This window comes from Dromiciops gliroides, chromosome 1 (assembly GCF_019393635.1).
Source record: "Dromiciops gliroides isolate mDroGli1 chromosome 1, mDroGli1.pri, whole genome shotgun sequence".
In the NCBI taxonomy this organism is placed as follows: Eukaryota; Metazoa; Chordata; class Mammalia; order Microbiotheria; family Microbiotheriidae; genus Dromiciops; species Dromiciops gliroides.
In genome coordinates, this window is record NC_057861.1 from 757592030 (window position 1) to 757609642 (window position 17613).

The 17613-nt window shown below is 45.9% G+C and overlaps 1 protein-coding gene across 1 annotated transcript in view; it reads right to left on the reverse strand.

The window, feature by feature from the left end:
- GLI3 (GLI family zinc finger 3) overlaps positions 1-17613 on the reverse strand; it is a 285531-nt gene that overhangs the window by 82422 nt on the left and 185496 nt on the right. The window contains 1 exon segment of the mRNA XM_043977511.1: positions 2123-2328. Within this exon segment, the coding sequence (XP_043833446.1) occupies positions 2123-2328 (206 nt within the window).

Consider the following 17613-nt stretch of genomic DNA (forward strand, 5'->3'; position numbering starts at 1 on the left):
GAGAGATATGGGGGGCAGGGGAGGGAAGCAGGGAATGCTCATCCAGCATTTCCTGCACTCTCTGTGCAGGGAACCCTGGCTGGTTCCAAGAGAATAATAATACTAAAAACAACACCAATAATAATAGCCAACATCATAGATCAAACTAAAATCTTCACAGTGATTTACATGTGCCCTCGTCCCGACACCGCAGTGAGGCGAGTGCTGCGGATAAAGGAACTTGCCCATGGCCACACACGTAGCAAGTGTCTGAGGTAAGACTGGAAGCCAAGTCTGGAGTGCTCTTGGCTACCCCGAGGACCCTTGTCTACTGAGTGTTCTCATTTAGTCCATTCCCCCCTCCCTCATTTAGAAGTCTTCTGGGGAAGATCAATGCCCAAGACAGCAGAGGATCTGAGACTGAGCCAGAAGGTACTGAAGTCCAGGGGTTTGAGCCAGGGATCCATGGGCAGCTTTCAGGGGGTCTGTGAACCCGGATGGGGAAAAAGAACCTTCACTTTTTACCAACCTCTAACTGAAACTTAACATTTCTTTCAAGGGGGTTGAAGGGGGGCTGAAGATTTCACCCAATCACCCAAAGGATTGATTATAAAATAAAAGGGCACAAACCTCTGATCCAAGGCCAACCCCCTTGTTTTCCAGACGGGAGTACTGAGGCACAGAAAGGTCAAATAACTTGCCAACGGGCACACAGCTGTTAAGGGTCAGAAGTGGAATTCGAACCCAGAGCTTCTGAATGCCAGGTCTAGTATTCGCTTTACTATGCCACCCGATGATACCCAGATTGCTAACTCTTAAAGTGTTTCTATGAGGCTTAGATAAAATAATCCATGTGAGGCTGAGAAAAATAAGCTATCTTAATTTTATTATTTATTAGCTAAGTGCCTGGGAGGCAGGAAAACAGCATTGGTTGGCCATCAGAGTGCTGCTATACAATTAAATCCATTTCATTCTGATCCCGTATAATTAAAGTAGGAGAAGGGCAAACAGGACTATGATTTACACCAGCCCAGAGGCTAAATTCACAAAATCTGGAAGTGTGGCGCTTTTCCTGGCTCTTGTCCTAAATTCCCTTCAGCAACTCTGTCTCCCCTCCTATTGTTTGTGGATGTCATGACTATCAGCCTTCTTCTCCGGGTGTCTCCAGCCTCTCTTCCCCTGTGCTCCCCACCCCCTTGACAGCTGAAGTTGTCCAGGGGGAATTCAAGCAAGCGGGGGGGGGGGGGAACCACACTTTCTCCTTCGGGACTACCAACTTGAGCTGCCAGCAAACCCCTGCGGCACCCCCCCCAACCCGAAGCCAGGGAGCTGACCACCCAGTCAGGAGGCCCCCCTGGGACACATCCTGGCTGAAGGGCCCAGGAGGAGGTCTCTCATCTCTGTCCCGGGGCAGCGACTCTCCAGCATGAACGTCACACAGCAGCTGCCAGGTGGAGGTGGAAGGGGGAGGGATGCCTTTATTGGGAGCTCCTCAAAGCAACAATTCCACAATTCTTGTCCAAAGTAAGTAAAAGGGCTGTGGTAATGAAGCAGATTCTGCTCCACTCCCACCCCTGCCTGGAGATACTTCTACCTGCTCCATCTCTCCAGGGGAAGGGCTAGTAGGTGTATAGCCTATATCACCAGCCTGTACCCCATTCTTCAAAAAGATGGGCTGCAACGGGGAGGTAGGGAAACTTTAAGAATTTTAGGTCACTCTGCTGTGAGGGTCTGGGTGACTCAGCTCAGAAAAGAGTGGGTGTGGAGGGTAAGGTAGGGTGTAGGGTGGGGGAAGGGGAAGAGAAGAGGGGAGGGGGGGGAGAGAGAGAGAGAGAGAGAGAGAGAGAGAGAGAGAGAGAGAGAGAGAGAGAGAGGAAGAGAGGAAGAGAGAAAGAGGAAGAGAGAGAGAGAGAGAGGGAGGGAGGGAAGAAGGCAGAACATTTATTTATTAAGTTCTTATTAGTACCAGGCATTATGCTAAACTCTGGAAATATAAACCCAAATCAAAGACAGTCCTTACCCTCCAGGAGCTTACTTTCTATTGGGTGAGATGAGCATCACCTCCCCCCCACTCCGGAAGCTTTCAGTCCGGGGAGGGGTGCCCTCATCCAGACTGACATACATCCCTGTAGGTCAGACTCACCGTCGGTAGGACTGAGGCCTCGGGCTGCCGAGATCATAGACAGAGACGGGCTGCTGTGCAGGGATCGGATGTAATCCATATAAGGGTTGATGTACGGGTGCGGGGGGCTGAAGGGCGACTCCGAAGTGGCTGCTGGGTTTCTGTGTGGGGAGATTCTAATGAAGGGCAGGTCAGAGTACGTTGGGCTACTCGATAAGGCAGAAGGCCTGGAGAAAAAGAGAGAGAGAGAGGAACATTATGAGATCTGTAGCAAGACGAGGGGTGTATGGGGGGAAATGATTAATTGAAAACTTCTGGGAAAGCTCAGGCCTCCACACTTGGCAGGACAAGCCCCGGAGTCGCTGCAGGAGCTGCAGGTCAGCTTTTGAGCTCTCACTTCAGCAAAGAGAGCTGAGCCCTGGGAAATCCCATGGCTTGGTTCAGAAGCCGGCATAGCTGGGAACAAGCATGACAGCTCAGGGGTCCCCACGATAGCACAGCCCAGCAAAGCAAAAGAGGGAATCCCAGCCACAGATCCCAGAGAGCAGATGCCCTCTTTGTTCTGCGGCCCATTTGTCCTGACACCGTGTTTCCTTAAGCCTCAAGCCTGATCTCAGAAGGACTTCTCTCATCCTGGAGACAATGGCAGAGGGGGGCGGGGGGGGGGGGGAGCTGACTCCTTAGAGCTGTCATTTAATTCTTAGTGTCCATAACACGTGAGAGTAAACAAACACCCCAAAGCGATGCTCTGTCCCCAGCCCCTGTTATATAGGAGAGCCCCAGGAGGCCAGGCTTCACCCTTGCCCATGAATCATGTAAAGATGGCAGGGTACATGGCCTGGCTGTGACCAAGGCGTGACACAGTACATCACCATCCCCAGAAAGAAAGCTGGCCCCTCAGAGCTGGGCTTCACTAGTTTGAACATACATTTTTGTTTTCCCTTGATGGTGTTGCAATCTGTGTAATTTTCTGCAGGCACGAATTGTTTTATTTTCTTTCTTTTAATGCTGTTCCCTGATTAGCTGCTTTCTGAAAACCATCAGTAACTGAGCATTTGGGGGTTGGCAAGTGGGAAAATAATGGGGTGCTCTGGATCATACTAAGATCCCGATTATAATGAGTTCGGGCAGGAGTTGATGATCTCATTTGACCAGAATAACGAGCTTCTCCTGAAAACATCTTTTCTTATAATATCCTGATGAGAGGAACAGACCTGAGCCCCTTCTCCAGTGTCTCTGCCCACAGAAGTAAGCCTCAAGTCCCCAGATACATCAGACAGAGATGTCTCCAAGGGCCAACTTGTTCAGAGCCACATTCCTTCTTTGATGAGAAGCAACTATGAAATCTTTGCGCAAATGTTCCACGTGGCCTGGCTAGGACAACAGGTTCAATGCTTTGGTGTCCACTGGCTTTCCCATGAACCAAGGGTGGTTCCCACCAACCAAGACTGATAGGGAATAGGAAACTGTGATGATGGCATGTGTTTAAGAAATAACAGAAGAACAAGGTGGGGTGGGGGTGGCTTTAATCCAACTCCAAACTCTCCAACCCCACTTCAGAGACCAAAAGAATGCAAAGTTCACCAAAACCTGGCAGGAAGTAAGTAGTCTTAGGGAAAAGCCAGTCCCATTGAGGCCTCAGCTTAACAACCATAATGAATTGAAACCCACACTGGTTTGTGCACTTCCTGTACACTTTTTTTTTTTTTTTTTTGGTGAGGCAATTGGGGTTAAGTGACTTGCCAAGGGTCACAGAGCTAGTAAGAGTTAAGTGTCTGAGGCCAGATTTGAACTCAGGTCCTCCTGACTCCAGGGCTGGTGCTCTATCCACTGAGCCACCTAGCTTCCCCTCCTGTACACTCTTGAAAGGGGGTTGTGGCATGGGATGGATGGACATCGATCCTTTCTTGTTCTTCTGTATCCATCTCTCTGCATGTATTGCTCTGTATCTCTGTTTATGTCTGTCTATAACATTATTCGTCTCTGCCTCTCTGTCTCTTCTCCTGGATCTCCATCTCTCTGTCCATGTGGATTTCTCAATGGGTCTTTCTGTCTCTCCCTTAATTCTGACCCTCTACAGGTCAAATACTTCTGCTTGTGATAGTAGTTCTAGTCTGGCAGCAAAGGAGAGGACAGACACACATGACTCTTCTTTAGAGCTGAGAATAACGAAAACCATCCCTGGAAAGCAGCAATCCCAAACTCCCACAGAACCATCTTGAATGTCCAGGCAGAGGTGTTTAATATTGGATCCAAGTCCATTGCTGATTTATAATGGGAAAGGAGCCTGCAGCTTATCCTGCTCACCCCTATCTCCTGTAAAGGTGGATTCATCTAGTTATTAAAAAAAATAACTGGCGCAAAAACTGAAATCTACTTACAATCTTGGCATTTTATTCACTGATAGATTTACCTGGTGATAGAAACTCATTTTTAAAGTGTGTAGTAAAATTCTGACTCATGCTCATTTGTACCAGAGTCCCTGAGGTTCCACCTGGATGTGTGTGTGTGTGTGTGTGTGTGTGTGTGTGTGTGTGTGTGTTGGGGGGGGACATTATTTTAGAAAACAGGGTGGGTCAGTGCTGAGATATATTACCAAACCCTCTTGGCTAGTTTAAGGGAAAAGCTCCAATATAACTTCTTAAATCTGTTGTTGAAACAATTGTCATCATCAATAATGATTTTGTTAAGTCATTTTTTTCAGACTTGTCTAACTCTTTGTGACCCCATTTGGGGATTTCTTGGCAAAGATACTGGAGTGGTTAGCCATTTCCTCCTCCAGCTCACTTTACAGATGAGGAAACTGTGGCAAACGGGGTTAAGTGACTTGCCCAGGGTCACAGGGCTAGTAAGCACCTGAGGTTGAGTTTGAACTCAGGTCTTCCAGAACTCCAGGTCCAGTGCTCTATCCACTGGGCCACCTACTCGCCCTATGCCCAGCTATGATAATAGCTGGATTTATTTATAGCAATACGTTTCATAAAGACTTTACCTTTATTATCTTACTTAATTCTCACAATAACCCTGTGAGGAAGGCACTATTATTACCCCAATTTTACAAGTGAGGAAACAGACTGAGCAAGGTCAAGTGACTTTCTTCAGGATACACAGAAAGTAAATGTCAAAGTTAGGATGAAAACAAGTATATGTGAGTTCAAAACCAAAGCTATTGCTCCTGCTGCTCCTCTTCCTCTTCCTCTTCCCTTCCTCCTCAGCAAGTGAATTAAGGATGTTCCTTCTTCTCAGCAATATAATGGTCCAAGATAGTTCCAAAGGACTTGTGATGGAAAATGCTCTCCAAATCCAGAAAAAAAAGCACTGTTGAATCCGGATGCAGATTGAACCTTACTATTTCTATTGTTTTTGTTGTTGGTCTTTTTCTTTTTTGAGGTTTTTTCCTTTTTGCTCTGATTCTTCTCTCATTACATCACTAATGCAGAAATATGTTTGACGTGATTGTACATATATAACCTATATCAGATTACTTGCTGCCTTGGGGAGGGGGAAAAATTGGAAACAAGAAATCTTATAAAAACAAATGTTGAAAACTAAAAATAAAAAAGGCTGTTCCTAATCTCAGCACTTCTTGTGAATTCTATCACCGAGAAAAGTCTTTTCCGAGCCTCCCTAACACAATATTGAAGGTCTGTTTTCTGCAGGCTGACACACAGATCATTCTCATTGAGCTCTTCCACATCCAAGGAGATCAATGTTCAGTTTCAAAAAAACTAAATAATGATAGTTCTTCTTTTCTTTAAAAAATTAGTAGTAGTAGAAAAACATTTTTGAGTATGAGTATTTTCCAATAATTCCAGACTTGAGGGCTACTTTGGGGTAGATTTCTTGTCAACTGCCAAGTACTCAGAGACGAAAAGAAGGAAGGAGGGATGGAGGTAGAGAGGGAAGGAAAGAGAGAGGAGGAAGGGAGGGACAAGAGGGAAGGTGGAAAGGGAGGAGAGAGGAAAGTGAGAAGTGAGAGGCAGAGTCAGAGAGAGATGGAGAGACAGAGAGAGAGGGAGAGGGACAGAGGGAGAGGGACAGAGACACAGAGAGAGAGGGAAAGAGGGAGAGAGAGAGAGACAGAGAAAAAGAAAGAGAAAGGAGGGAGAGACAGTAGCAGGCATTTCCCTTTTTCCAGAAGTCAGCTTGTTCTCAGTGCTGTGGGTCAGAGTCCCTCAGACCAGTGGCCAGAGGAGCAGAGAACACTGGGGAAGGGAAGGGGTGTGGTGTGGCTATGACTAGCAGGGGCAGCTGCAAAGCCTCTAAGACAACACGGGTGACAGACAGCTTTATAAGACCCGTTATAAACTAGAACTGGTAAATATTTGACAAGCCTTTAAAAGGCCTGCACTTCCATATGGGAGTCCCGCAGGCAGGGAACAAATAAAGGATTGCTATGTTTTGTCATCTTGGGTTGGCAAAGAAAGAAAAAGATCATAAATCTATCCAGAAGTAGAGGGAACCATGGAGGTTATCCATTCCTCTTCCTTCCTGAATTTTACAGATGAAGAAATGGAGGCACAGAGAGGTTGTGGCTTCCCCAAAGTCTCACAGGCTCTAAGTGGAAGAGAGAATTTGAACTGGGACCTTGCGCCTCAAAGCCCAGCATGTCTTCCATTGCTGCAGCAGAGCCCTGCAACCCTGGTCTCTAGTCCATGGGTCCTGGGGTCAGGAATTGAATTTCTCAGAGCTTAAGAGTCCTCACTTAAGAAATAATAAATTCATATTATAATTCATAAATAACCATCTCTACCGCCCCTTCTAGTGCTAACACAATCATGTTATGCAGAGTTTCCTTCTTTGAACATAATTAGGCACTTGCTGCATTTTTACAGACAAAATCTACTCTAGGAATTGAGTTGGGAGAGCAATGGATTCTGGTTGCAAAGTCATCCATTTCTGTTCTGTGTGAAGGAGGCATCCTAAAATGGACCAGGCTCAGCTGCCTTGGCAGGTGATGACTTCCTTCTCCTGGCACTGAGGGTCTTCAAGAAGAGGCTGGAGTCACACTTGTTGAGCACACTTTATTGGGGATTCTTGTCCATGCTGGGCTCTCACATTCCTTCCAGGTGGGAGATTCTGCAATGACTTAAAGGCCCTGGTCAAGGGTAGAGCAGGATAGACAAAGAAGAAAGGCCATTCTCAAGTCATCTCTCTGAGGTAGCAGATAAAATCATTTCAAGGTACAAGACATTTTCTTACTGAAAATCTAATATCTGAGCTGTTTTGTTTTTTATTTGTTTAAACAAAAGCAAAGACTTGGTGCTTAAAGAAAACAACCTAAATAATCGTGGGAGATCTGTTTCCTGCTGTTTTGCCAGAAGGATGTCCTATGGGCCACCAAACTCCATCAGGAGTCAGCATCCAATGGAAACGACTACAAGGAAATCCACTCTGCTGTTTTCTGCAAGCCCACATGCCCGAATGCAACTTTCTGTCCTTGGCCATTGGCCACAGACAGTTGGAAGCTGACACCTTGTGATGATTAAAACTTCAGAAAGAACCATATCAGGCACTGCTCTTGAAAACAAATGAGGAATTTTATTTCCCTCTGGAAAAATAAGCAATGAACTCCAAAACTATCTTCATTTTGTAACAGACTGTGGTAAAAAAAAAATGAAAGTTTTTAACAGTCGGTTAGGATAACTGAAGGACCACCCTTTCGGGGAGGAGACCAACGGTATGAGCTACGCGGGCCAGTCCGCCTGCTGCACACATCAGACTGCCTGCTATGCACTTGACTTCCGGGGTGCAAGCTTAAAAGGCAAGGAGAGAACGGAAGTGGAAGCTTTTTCCTGCTCTGCTGGTCTCCTGACTGGGCTGCACAGACTGATGCTGACAGGAATTTTTCTCGGTCCAGCTCGAGGTTAGCAGCAGCACTCGCTTGACACGGTCTCTCTCTCTCTCCCCAAAGGTGGCCTTGGGATTTTGGTGAGTTTTATACGGAATATAGATGAAACTTAGACTTAAGACGATTTATATTGTATTTCTACTTTCCTATCCTTCTAATCAACACCACCTTGTGACTACCATACAATAAAAGCTCTAACTAGAAAACCAGAAGCTTCTTCCATTTACTAGTCTGGAAGATAAATTAAGGGAAAGGTTAAAGAGGGGATATTTATGATCTAATATCCAATTTTAAATCTCACAAGACATAGAAAAATTCACCACCGTCAACAAAGATACAGGGAACTTTCTTTTCTCTCTCTTTATATCACGTAGATACCAAAGGCCCACAAGAACTGTTTGATGGTGATCCTGCATTCTCACCATGTGACCAACCCATCCACGTTTTGTGCTCAAGTGTTTACCTTTCTGGTCATTATATGAGTAAAGAAATGAACAAAAGAAAAATGATAAAAACAAATCAATTTGATGTCTTTGAATAATTCAAGTGTCTTGTAAATATTGCATATACCTTCACAACCCCTTGGGGGGAGCTTTTAAAGGAATCCTGAATTGTTTGTTTGTTTTTCAGAAGAAAAAATACCTATAGGGAGATTTGTAACCTTCATTGTCTGTGAATAAATTCCCTCTTCCCTCTCCACCACCACAGAGTAAATCCAAGGACATGGGGATGGTGTGATTTTGTATGAAATTAATGCTGAGTTTAAGAGACATAGAATGCATTCTGGTGGTGGACCAGCTTGTGGCAACTCAAGGAACTTTCCTCTTCTTCCTCAGCCAACTCAAGTTCAATCATAATGGCTCCAGGTTCTCATGGTCATTCAACAAACTAGAAACGGACATCAGCAAAGAATGAGGAGGAATAAATTATGAAGTCATCAGATCGTGGTATCTGGAAGAGATTTCAGAGTTCATCTACTTGAACTCCTCCATGTAGACAGCTTCCTCCTTCAATGTCCTTGGTCAGTCATTCAGCTTCCTTTGGAAGACCTCCTGAGATGTGGAAGCTCACTCACTCTCTCGAATAAGGTTCTTATTTTTGCTCTGCTCTCATTCTTAGCAAATTCTTTCTTATCTTGAGTCAAAAGCTCTCTCCTGTTTGCTCCTTATTTGCCTTCCTTAGACACGAGTCATATGAATCTCATCCCTTTTATATATGATTGGCCTTCAAATACCCAAAGGCAGGTAGGATTCCCTGTTTTACCCCATCTAAACACTCACGCTTCAATGCTTGTCCTTGTGTGATATGGTTTTAAGCACTTTGTCATGTTCAAGAAGCCCACCGACACCCTCCCTCCAATGTGGTCCCCAGATTTGGGATAATACCAGGGAGAGGGCGGCGTCCGGTAGCCCCTCATCACTCACGCTGCTTATGACGTAAGCTAGTGCGGCTGATGACTAGATTCACACTTCTTTACTCTCCTCCTCTGACACAGAAAGTAATTCAGCCAATGCTAGGTAAGCCACAGAGGCCAAGGTTGGCATTTGTCTTACAACAGGGAACTCTTTCTAAAACACGGGGTGATTGCCGACTGTTGTCGTTTTTACTAAATGATTCATTATGATGTGACTGCTGAAAATGAATACAAGCCATTAGACTTGTTTGCTAGCTTGTAGATACATTTGTGTTGTTGTTTGTCTGGACATTTCCATCAGGATTCGCTTTTTAATCATCATCCTTCACGTTTCCCCTGATACGGTGATAGTTCCTGCTTCTGCTCCCTCCTTCCCTCTCCCCACACTTTGTATTACTTCATGAGGGGCATTCCAGACTGCTTTGATCTCTCATGCTTCTCACTCTTAGCTGCTTCTCATAAACTCGATGAACCACAATTTATTAACCATTCCTCTACTCTTGGACATTGGGGTTGTTTCCATTTTTTTAACCTTATAAATAATACTGGGACAGCTAGGTGGTGTGGTGCTAAAGCACTGGCCCTGCATTCAGGAGGACCTGAGTTCAATTTGACACTTACTAGCTGTGTGACCCTGGGCAAGTCACTTAACTCTCACTGCCACACAAAAATAAATAATTAATAATAATAATAACAGCAACATCAACAATAATAATGCTGGGAGGTTTCCCATTGAACAGAAAGTGCTTTTGGTTTTTTTTGGAAATAAAACATTCAGTGAAATTATCTGTGGCAAGGGTAGGGTTATTTCCATATCTTTTTCTGTACACAGCCAGCTTTCAATTCTACCAACCATGAATGAGTATGCCTGCTTTTCTACTGAGGCTACTTTACATGGGGTCTGACCAATCCAATTGGCAGCAGTGGCTCACACAGGGTAGAGACAAACAAACAAAAAATGCAAACAGACTTGATTTCTCCAAAATAAGTGCCCTACCCAAAGGAGAAGGTGTGGAGTAAGACTGAGGCAAGGCTGGCCCTCCCTCCTTCCCTCCCTCCCTCCCTCCCTTGGAGCCAGGTTCTTCAGAAGAAGAATTCTCTTCTCCAGTCTCCCCTGGCTCAACACTTCCCCTTCTCTATGGCTACATCCCCCAGAGCTCTGGCATTCATTCCATCCATCATTAGGCAGAGCTCAGCTGGCTTCTTTTAAGGGAATCTTGGGAGTCGGGACTGTGCTGCCCACCTGCTGTTTAAGGCTCTTTCAATTGGAGGGCAACAACGTACACAAAAGGGAGGAGCTGAAAATTGTGGGTGCAAACTAGAGCTTCTCTGACCACTCAGAAGATAAATGGCGAGCAGAAAGGAATCCTGTTGGATTTGATTTTTACATCTGCGAAGCTCTGAGCCAGTGTCTCTTGTTGAAGAGAAGGGCCTCACAGCAAGGAAGTCTTGGATACGGGGTGGAAATAATTAATTAGAAACACACAGTTGGGCTCCAAGTATTCAGACTTGGTTTCATGCTGGGCCGAGCTTGCAGGTGTGCTGGGGGTGGAAGGGGGGGCAGAGCGTCAGAACCCGTGCTTAGCCCCTCCGGCTACCTCTGGAATTCAGGGCCAAGATGAGTGCCCGGGACCTCATTTTATTTTTTAATTTAGATTTTTACAAGGACTTCAGTGCCTTAATGGAGCAAATCCCCTATCAACCGCAATAGTGTGGAGGGTAGAGCTCAGGCTTGTCTGCCAAAGAGTTTGCAGAGTGTGTGTGTGCGTGCATGTGCGTGTGCATGCATGCGTTCATGTGAGTGTGTGTGTTCATGCATGCATGAGTGTGAGTGTGTGCACATACATGTATGTGTGCGTGCGTGTGTGCGTGCTTGACTCCTATTCTCCCTTCTCATAATTCCAGGCAAAGTACCCATGACTCATCCTTCTCTTCATTCCTTCAAAGAGGATGCTTTTCTGACATAAGAAGAGTGATAGAAGTCATCAGCAGGGATGCTATTAGGGGATGAGGGTCCATCTCTGAGAACCAGGATCCTCGATAGCCTTGGTTTGGGTTTTCCCCCACATACAAGGCCAAGGAGCACAAACTTCATTTGGGTAGCAGGCCACCTAGATTACCCAGGGGTCAGGGCCCCGGTACAGGTACCAGCTCTGTGTACTCTCATGACCATCTGTGAGAGCTGGCGTCTTTGTGTCTCCAGCACCTCTCACAGACCTTGAAACAAAGCAGGAGCTTAATAAATGTAGATTGACTGACTGATGAACTGTGGAAGGTGGGGAGGGGGCTTCTTCAGTCATTTTTCTAAGAGAGGAAAGTGCCACTCCAAAGCATGGGGTCAGCCCATATCAGTCCCCACACTAAGTCCCAAAGAAGGAAATTACAACTCCCTAGGGTTTAGCTTTATAATGGTTTGGGGAGAAATGTGAAAGTCAATCTTGATCTCAATAGCAGGAGTTAGGTGGGTAAGAGAAATGTAAACTAAGTCTCAGAGACCTCCCAAAGGAGCCTCAAAGCCTCGGGATCACTCCTGGGTTCACTCCCTCCCTCCCTCCCTTCCTCCTCCTCTTCTTCCTCCTCCTGCTCCTCCACCTCCTTTTGAAACCAAGACTTTCTGCATGAGACCACAGAAAACTGTAAAAGACCATCACTGAATGTCACTCTCTAGAGCTCGTTCTGGACTAACCATTCTAAGGCATTTGGGGGGAGAATTCTTTCTGCAGGTCTCACCTGAATAATCCCCAAATCCATAGGCAGCTCAGGGATGCTGGGGGCCATCTTCACAGTCAATGTGAGTAGCACCCTATGGTTTTCAAACCACAGTGTAAGCATAATTTTCATTGAGCCTTCTAATTCCTCTGGGAACTGAGGCTTGGAAAGGTTAGGTGAATTGTCCAAAGCCATTCAGCATCAGAGTTAGGACTGAAGCTGGTGCTTCCTAACTGGGAGCTCAGCACTCTGGCTAGAACTCTGGGGTAGTTTTTCCTTCTCCATGTTTCCAAAGAATATCTAATGTTTAAGTTGCATCTCAGAAGCCAGATTCACAGGCGGATTCTGATTAAATAATTATTCTTTTTTAAGTTCATCACAAGCACATCACCATCTTCTCCTTACCCACTCAATGATCTGTTCACTGCACAAGAAATAAACAGGAATGTACCCCCTTTACTCCCAAGTCTCTTGTACATCACAACAAAGAGAGAGATCTTATTTTTCTTCCCCTTCTTTGGTTGGGGCGTCATTAGCTCCATTATTGTGGTGACGAATGTCCCGGACGGGTCCATTACGAGCCTCAACTTTGAAATTACTCCCGGGATGAACGATCAGCTCTGCCCCAATGCTGATTGGAGTTGGATGGTGATTGATTAGGAGGAAGTGGGCCTGAGTGCTCGGCCCAAGCCCCCCTCCAAAGCAGTTTGGATTACAGCTGCCTCCACAGCTATTAGAGGCTTTCAGATTAGCTGCATTTTCCCCATCCAGCTCCATTCATTTTATCTTTATTCTTTCAAATCCTGAAATTGCTTGGATGAGAGGGTGTGTGTGTGTGTGTGTGTGTGTGTGTGTGTGTGTGTGTGTGTGTGTGTGTGTGTGTGTGTGTGTGTGTGTGACAGAGAGAGAAAGAAAGAGACAGAGACTGAGAGATAGACAGAGACAAAGAGAGACAGAGAAAGAGGGAGAGAGAGAAAGAGGGAGACAGACAGACAGGCAGAGAGAGACAGAGACAAAGACACAGAAACAGAGAAAGAGGAAGGCAGAGACAGAGAGAGAGAGAGAGAGAGAGAGAGAGAGAGAGAGAGAGAGAGAGAGAGAGAGAGAGTTAGTTTTTAAAAATACATCCACACACACACACATTTCTAAGAGCAGACTGAACTTTTAGGGGAAATTGAAGAGGCTTTGTGTCAAGTACGGCTAAATCCAGCCTTCCCATATCAAACCCCTGCTAGAAAATTACTGTGCGGATGATAAGGCGGGAAGATAGAATAAAAAGTGACTCTACTCAATTTACACGGCAATATTGGTATGACGGAATATTTTTCATTCAGGAGGTTGATAAAAATCACTAAACTGTATTGCAGATAAATAAAGGAAGCCTGTGTCAAATATAAACACCATTAATCACAGAGCTGCTCCCGCCCTCCGAGTGGCTGGGCCGCTGAGCATCGGCCCTCATACATCACCACAGGGCAACCTTCCTTCCCTGTTCAGCCATTGAAGTTCTCTTTGGGGAAACTTTTCAATGTTTTTCTTGCCATCAGCAGGCAAGGCAGAAAGCTCAGCCTCTGTGCCCTGGTGGAATCAGGATGCCGGAGCTCAGTTCATTATTTGATGGTTCATTTGTTTGCTTCTTTATTTATCCATTCATCCCTCTTAGGAGAAAATGCCAAAAGGAAGCTCTACTTTATGGAATTTGTGGTAGAGAGAACCCTGTTTGTATGTTTTAAAAGGAAAAGCACGTGGAATTCGGGATGGTTTGTGTTTGAGTGCTGGAGGTGCCCCATGTTTGAACCGTGACACAGAACCAGTCCTTTAAGTGATAGGCTTAAGAGTAGGTGTCCAGGCTACATATTGATGTGTGAAGTCAAACTGGAGGGTAGGAGAGAGTTGTCCCAAGGGAAGATGGATGGATGGATGGATGGGTGGGTGGATAGATGGGTGGGTGGATGGATGGATGGATGGATGGGTGGGTGGATACATGGGTGGGTGGGTGGGTGGGTGGGTGGATGGATGGATGGATGGATGGGTGGGTGGATAGATGGGTGGGTGGGTGGGTGGATGGATGAATGGATGGATGGATGGATGGATGGATGGATGGATGGATGGATGGATGGATGGATGGATGGATGGATGAATGAAAAAGGCATTAAGTGTTTACCATGTACAAATCAGTCTGCTAACCCCTGGGAATACAAAGAAAAAAAAATAAGATAGTCTCGACTCTAAAGAAGTTCATATCCTGGGGTGGGGGTGGGGTGGAGAACAAAAGGTTCAGCTCCCAGATTTTTTTAAATCAATATTTCTAACAGGGAAATCATAAGTGGTTTGGCAAAATCCTATTGTTGTGAAATCTGAGAGTTGGGAAGGGCTGTGGACTCACTCAGGGGTCTCTGGTGCAGCCCTGAAAGGAATCTCCCCAGTAACATATAGGGGCTCATCAGCTGCCCAATAGCAAAGCCCTCAGTTTATGACTCAGAAGCCCAAAGGCTAAAGTGATTTAACCACAACCACATTGTTAGTGGTAGAGCTGGGATGGAGAGCCTAGGTCAGCCTAGACCTACTATGGGCTGGGGACAGGGACTGGATCTGGGACTTCATTGGTACGTGAAATGGCCACAAAACACCCTTAACCAATGGCAATTGGTCTGCCAATGCACCATATGACCTTGGAGAGCTTGGGTTACATTTGGGGTGGTCTTCTCCATGATTATCAAGAAGGAGAAAAAGTAAGGGAAGGAAGGAGAAAGAAAGGGAGGGGGGTAGAAAGAAAAGGGAAAGTAGAGAGATGTCCATTCTTAGAGTCAAGAAGAGCGGGGTACAGAGCCTTCCTTGGTCACCTCTGGACTCTTTGATTCAGAGCAAGCAAGGCACTTTACCTGACAGCAGCCCCAGGAAACTCTCCAAGACTGAGGTACAGAGGAGTGGCTACTCTGCACTCATGTAGGGTGTTTCCACACTGGGACTTCCACACAATGATTCAATCACAGATGCAGAGCACACATTCTCTGCACATGCTGCCCTACTTCCCAAAAACCAGCTACATGGACACACACACACACAGAGTCAAGCAAGATGCTTCTATAACCAAGGAACACATTTCTTGAAAAATTCAAATGAAATCTAGATCCCTTGGCTCAGCTGCTCCTCTACAGCTTCTAGCCCAGAGGTGCCCCAGGCACTGACAACTGAAGTTCTTCCTTGAAGGCTGCTGGGTCAGTATGGGTTAGAAAGGAACCCAGGTCTTCCCAACTCTGGACTCCTTATCTCACTACCCTCCAGCACAACACAGACCACATTCATTTGCAGTAATTTCTGGGATATCAGCACAAGTGGGAAACTGACAAATGAAGAGGGTTATTTTCTTGCTTTGACAGAAGCATCTGAGCCCAGCCCAGGGGGAGCTGGTGGCTTCAAATGTGGAGCCACAAGAAGCCCACGGTCCCCCTTGGCCCCAAAGGGATTCTTGAGTCCACTGAATTCATGCTCCCTAGTGCAGGAGAAGGATCCCATGGTGTCCCTCTGATGCTAGCACTGATGGCATGAACGCTGTGGGGAAGGAAGAACATGCTGGGAAGGCAGAAGACCCTCTTAACTGATTGGGCAACAGGTTTACTTGCTCAACTCTCCAGGATTCCTGAAAAAATACCTTTTCCCCCCTTTTTCAAACCCTGAAAGCCATTCATTTATTCAAGGAACACTTGCTGAACACCTACTATGTGCCAGGCATCGTGAGAAGCACCAGAACCGCTGAGACAAAAAGGAAACTGGTCCAGGCCTCATAACCTGCACCATGGATGGTCATTTCTTAACTTGCAAAAGGAAGTTCTAGATCCGGCCTTGATATTTTTTATTTAAACCGACTTTCTACAGGAGGCCTTCCCAGGTCCCCTCTCCCCCACACACACCCCTCGTGCATTCCCTCAGAGATTATTCCCCCTCTGCTCTCTCTCTGTGGTGTGTGGCTCCCTATTAGATTGTAAACTCCCTGAGGGGAGGGGCTTCTCTGCTCTCTCTTGGCGTCCCCATGGCTCACCACAGTGCCTGACACTTGGGAGATGCTTAATAAATGCTTCTGGATTAATTGATCAGTGCTTGCCCATGTTGCAAATCTAAATGCATGTCATTGTATGAATGAAAATGTTTTGCCACCATTGGCAGCAACCACAAAGCCAGGACGATCTACGGGCATGAAATACCATCCATGGTGTTGTAGGCAGGGCCAGCCCTGGAGTCTGTAAGATCTGAGTTCAAATACTGACTCAGGCACTAGCTGTGTGACCCTGGAACAGTCACTTAACTTTTTTGCTTCAGCATCATGGTAACACTCAGCTCCCAGGGCTGAGATAAGAAGTGCAAAGTACTCTGCAAACCTCAGAGTTTTGCACAAATGCTAAGAGTTATTATTAGGGTTGTTACCAACTGCTTGTTGAGGATGATCCAGTGGGAAAAGCTCTGAACCTGCCTCCTCACTGTCCTTGTGAGAGGGATTTGAGAGAGGCAGAAGCAGGAGGGAGGAGGGAGGAGCATTTATGGACCTCAAACAGATCATTCCATCTTTTCAGTGCTCAGGCTCCTCACCTGTAAAATGAGGGGAATGGCCTTGGGGGCCCTTCCCCACGATGGCCCTATGACTCTATGAATAGAGCTTTGTTCTCCTGGGGAAAGGAAGGTCAGAGAGGACTTTGGCTTGTCCCCCACCCCCAGGGAAATGCCTTATCTTTGTTTTCATGAAAACATGAGCATTATTCCCTCTGTGGAGGAAGGGCCTGTGTTTGTGAATGAAGTGACTGAATGCCCTGTCATTTTTTTTTTTTCATTAGGGACTGTTGAAAGCTGTTCTGCAGGGTTGTGTTCACTGGTTTATGTTTTATTTTGTTGGGGGGTGGCACTTGGAATTTCTGTGGCATTCCATTTTTCTTATATACAGATTTTTTAAAGAGTAAAACAGTCATAAATTTCAGTATTCTTTGAAACAAGGCTTAACATGAGGGGGCGCATTGTGCTTAAAAAAAAAGTCTGTTCCAGCTGAGTAGCTCTGAGCCCCCACAACAGGTTTGCCTGCAGCCACTATAGAGAGGACTCCCTTCTGGTTCACTGCCTGTGAATGCCTCAGTCAATATCTACTCACCAGACAAATACCACTGATGAGGGCACAAAGAACCTGGTCCCTGCTTCCTAGGAGCCTCCTGGCAGCCCTGTGAATGTGCCCAAGCATTTGAGTGGGCTCTCTGGGAGCCTGATGACAGAATTCGATATTTCAATCAGGCATGATTGAAAGTCCTAGCCCTGCGATAGGACACATGACTCCACAGACAGGACACATAGAAAATAATACCTGCAAAGTCAATCAGCAAAATCAGATCAGGCTAAGCCAGTCTGGAAGTGACACACAGGTTGGCAATGCTGGGAGGGTAGAAATTATTGTTATGGGGTGGGAAGTTTCTACCGATCTTCTACTTATAATGAGGTATAGCAAATTTGTGTAATCACTTCTTATTATTTGAAAACATGTAAAGATTTTAAAACATCCTG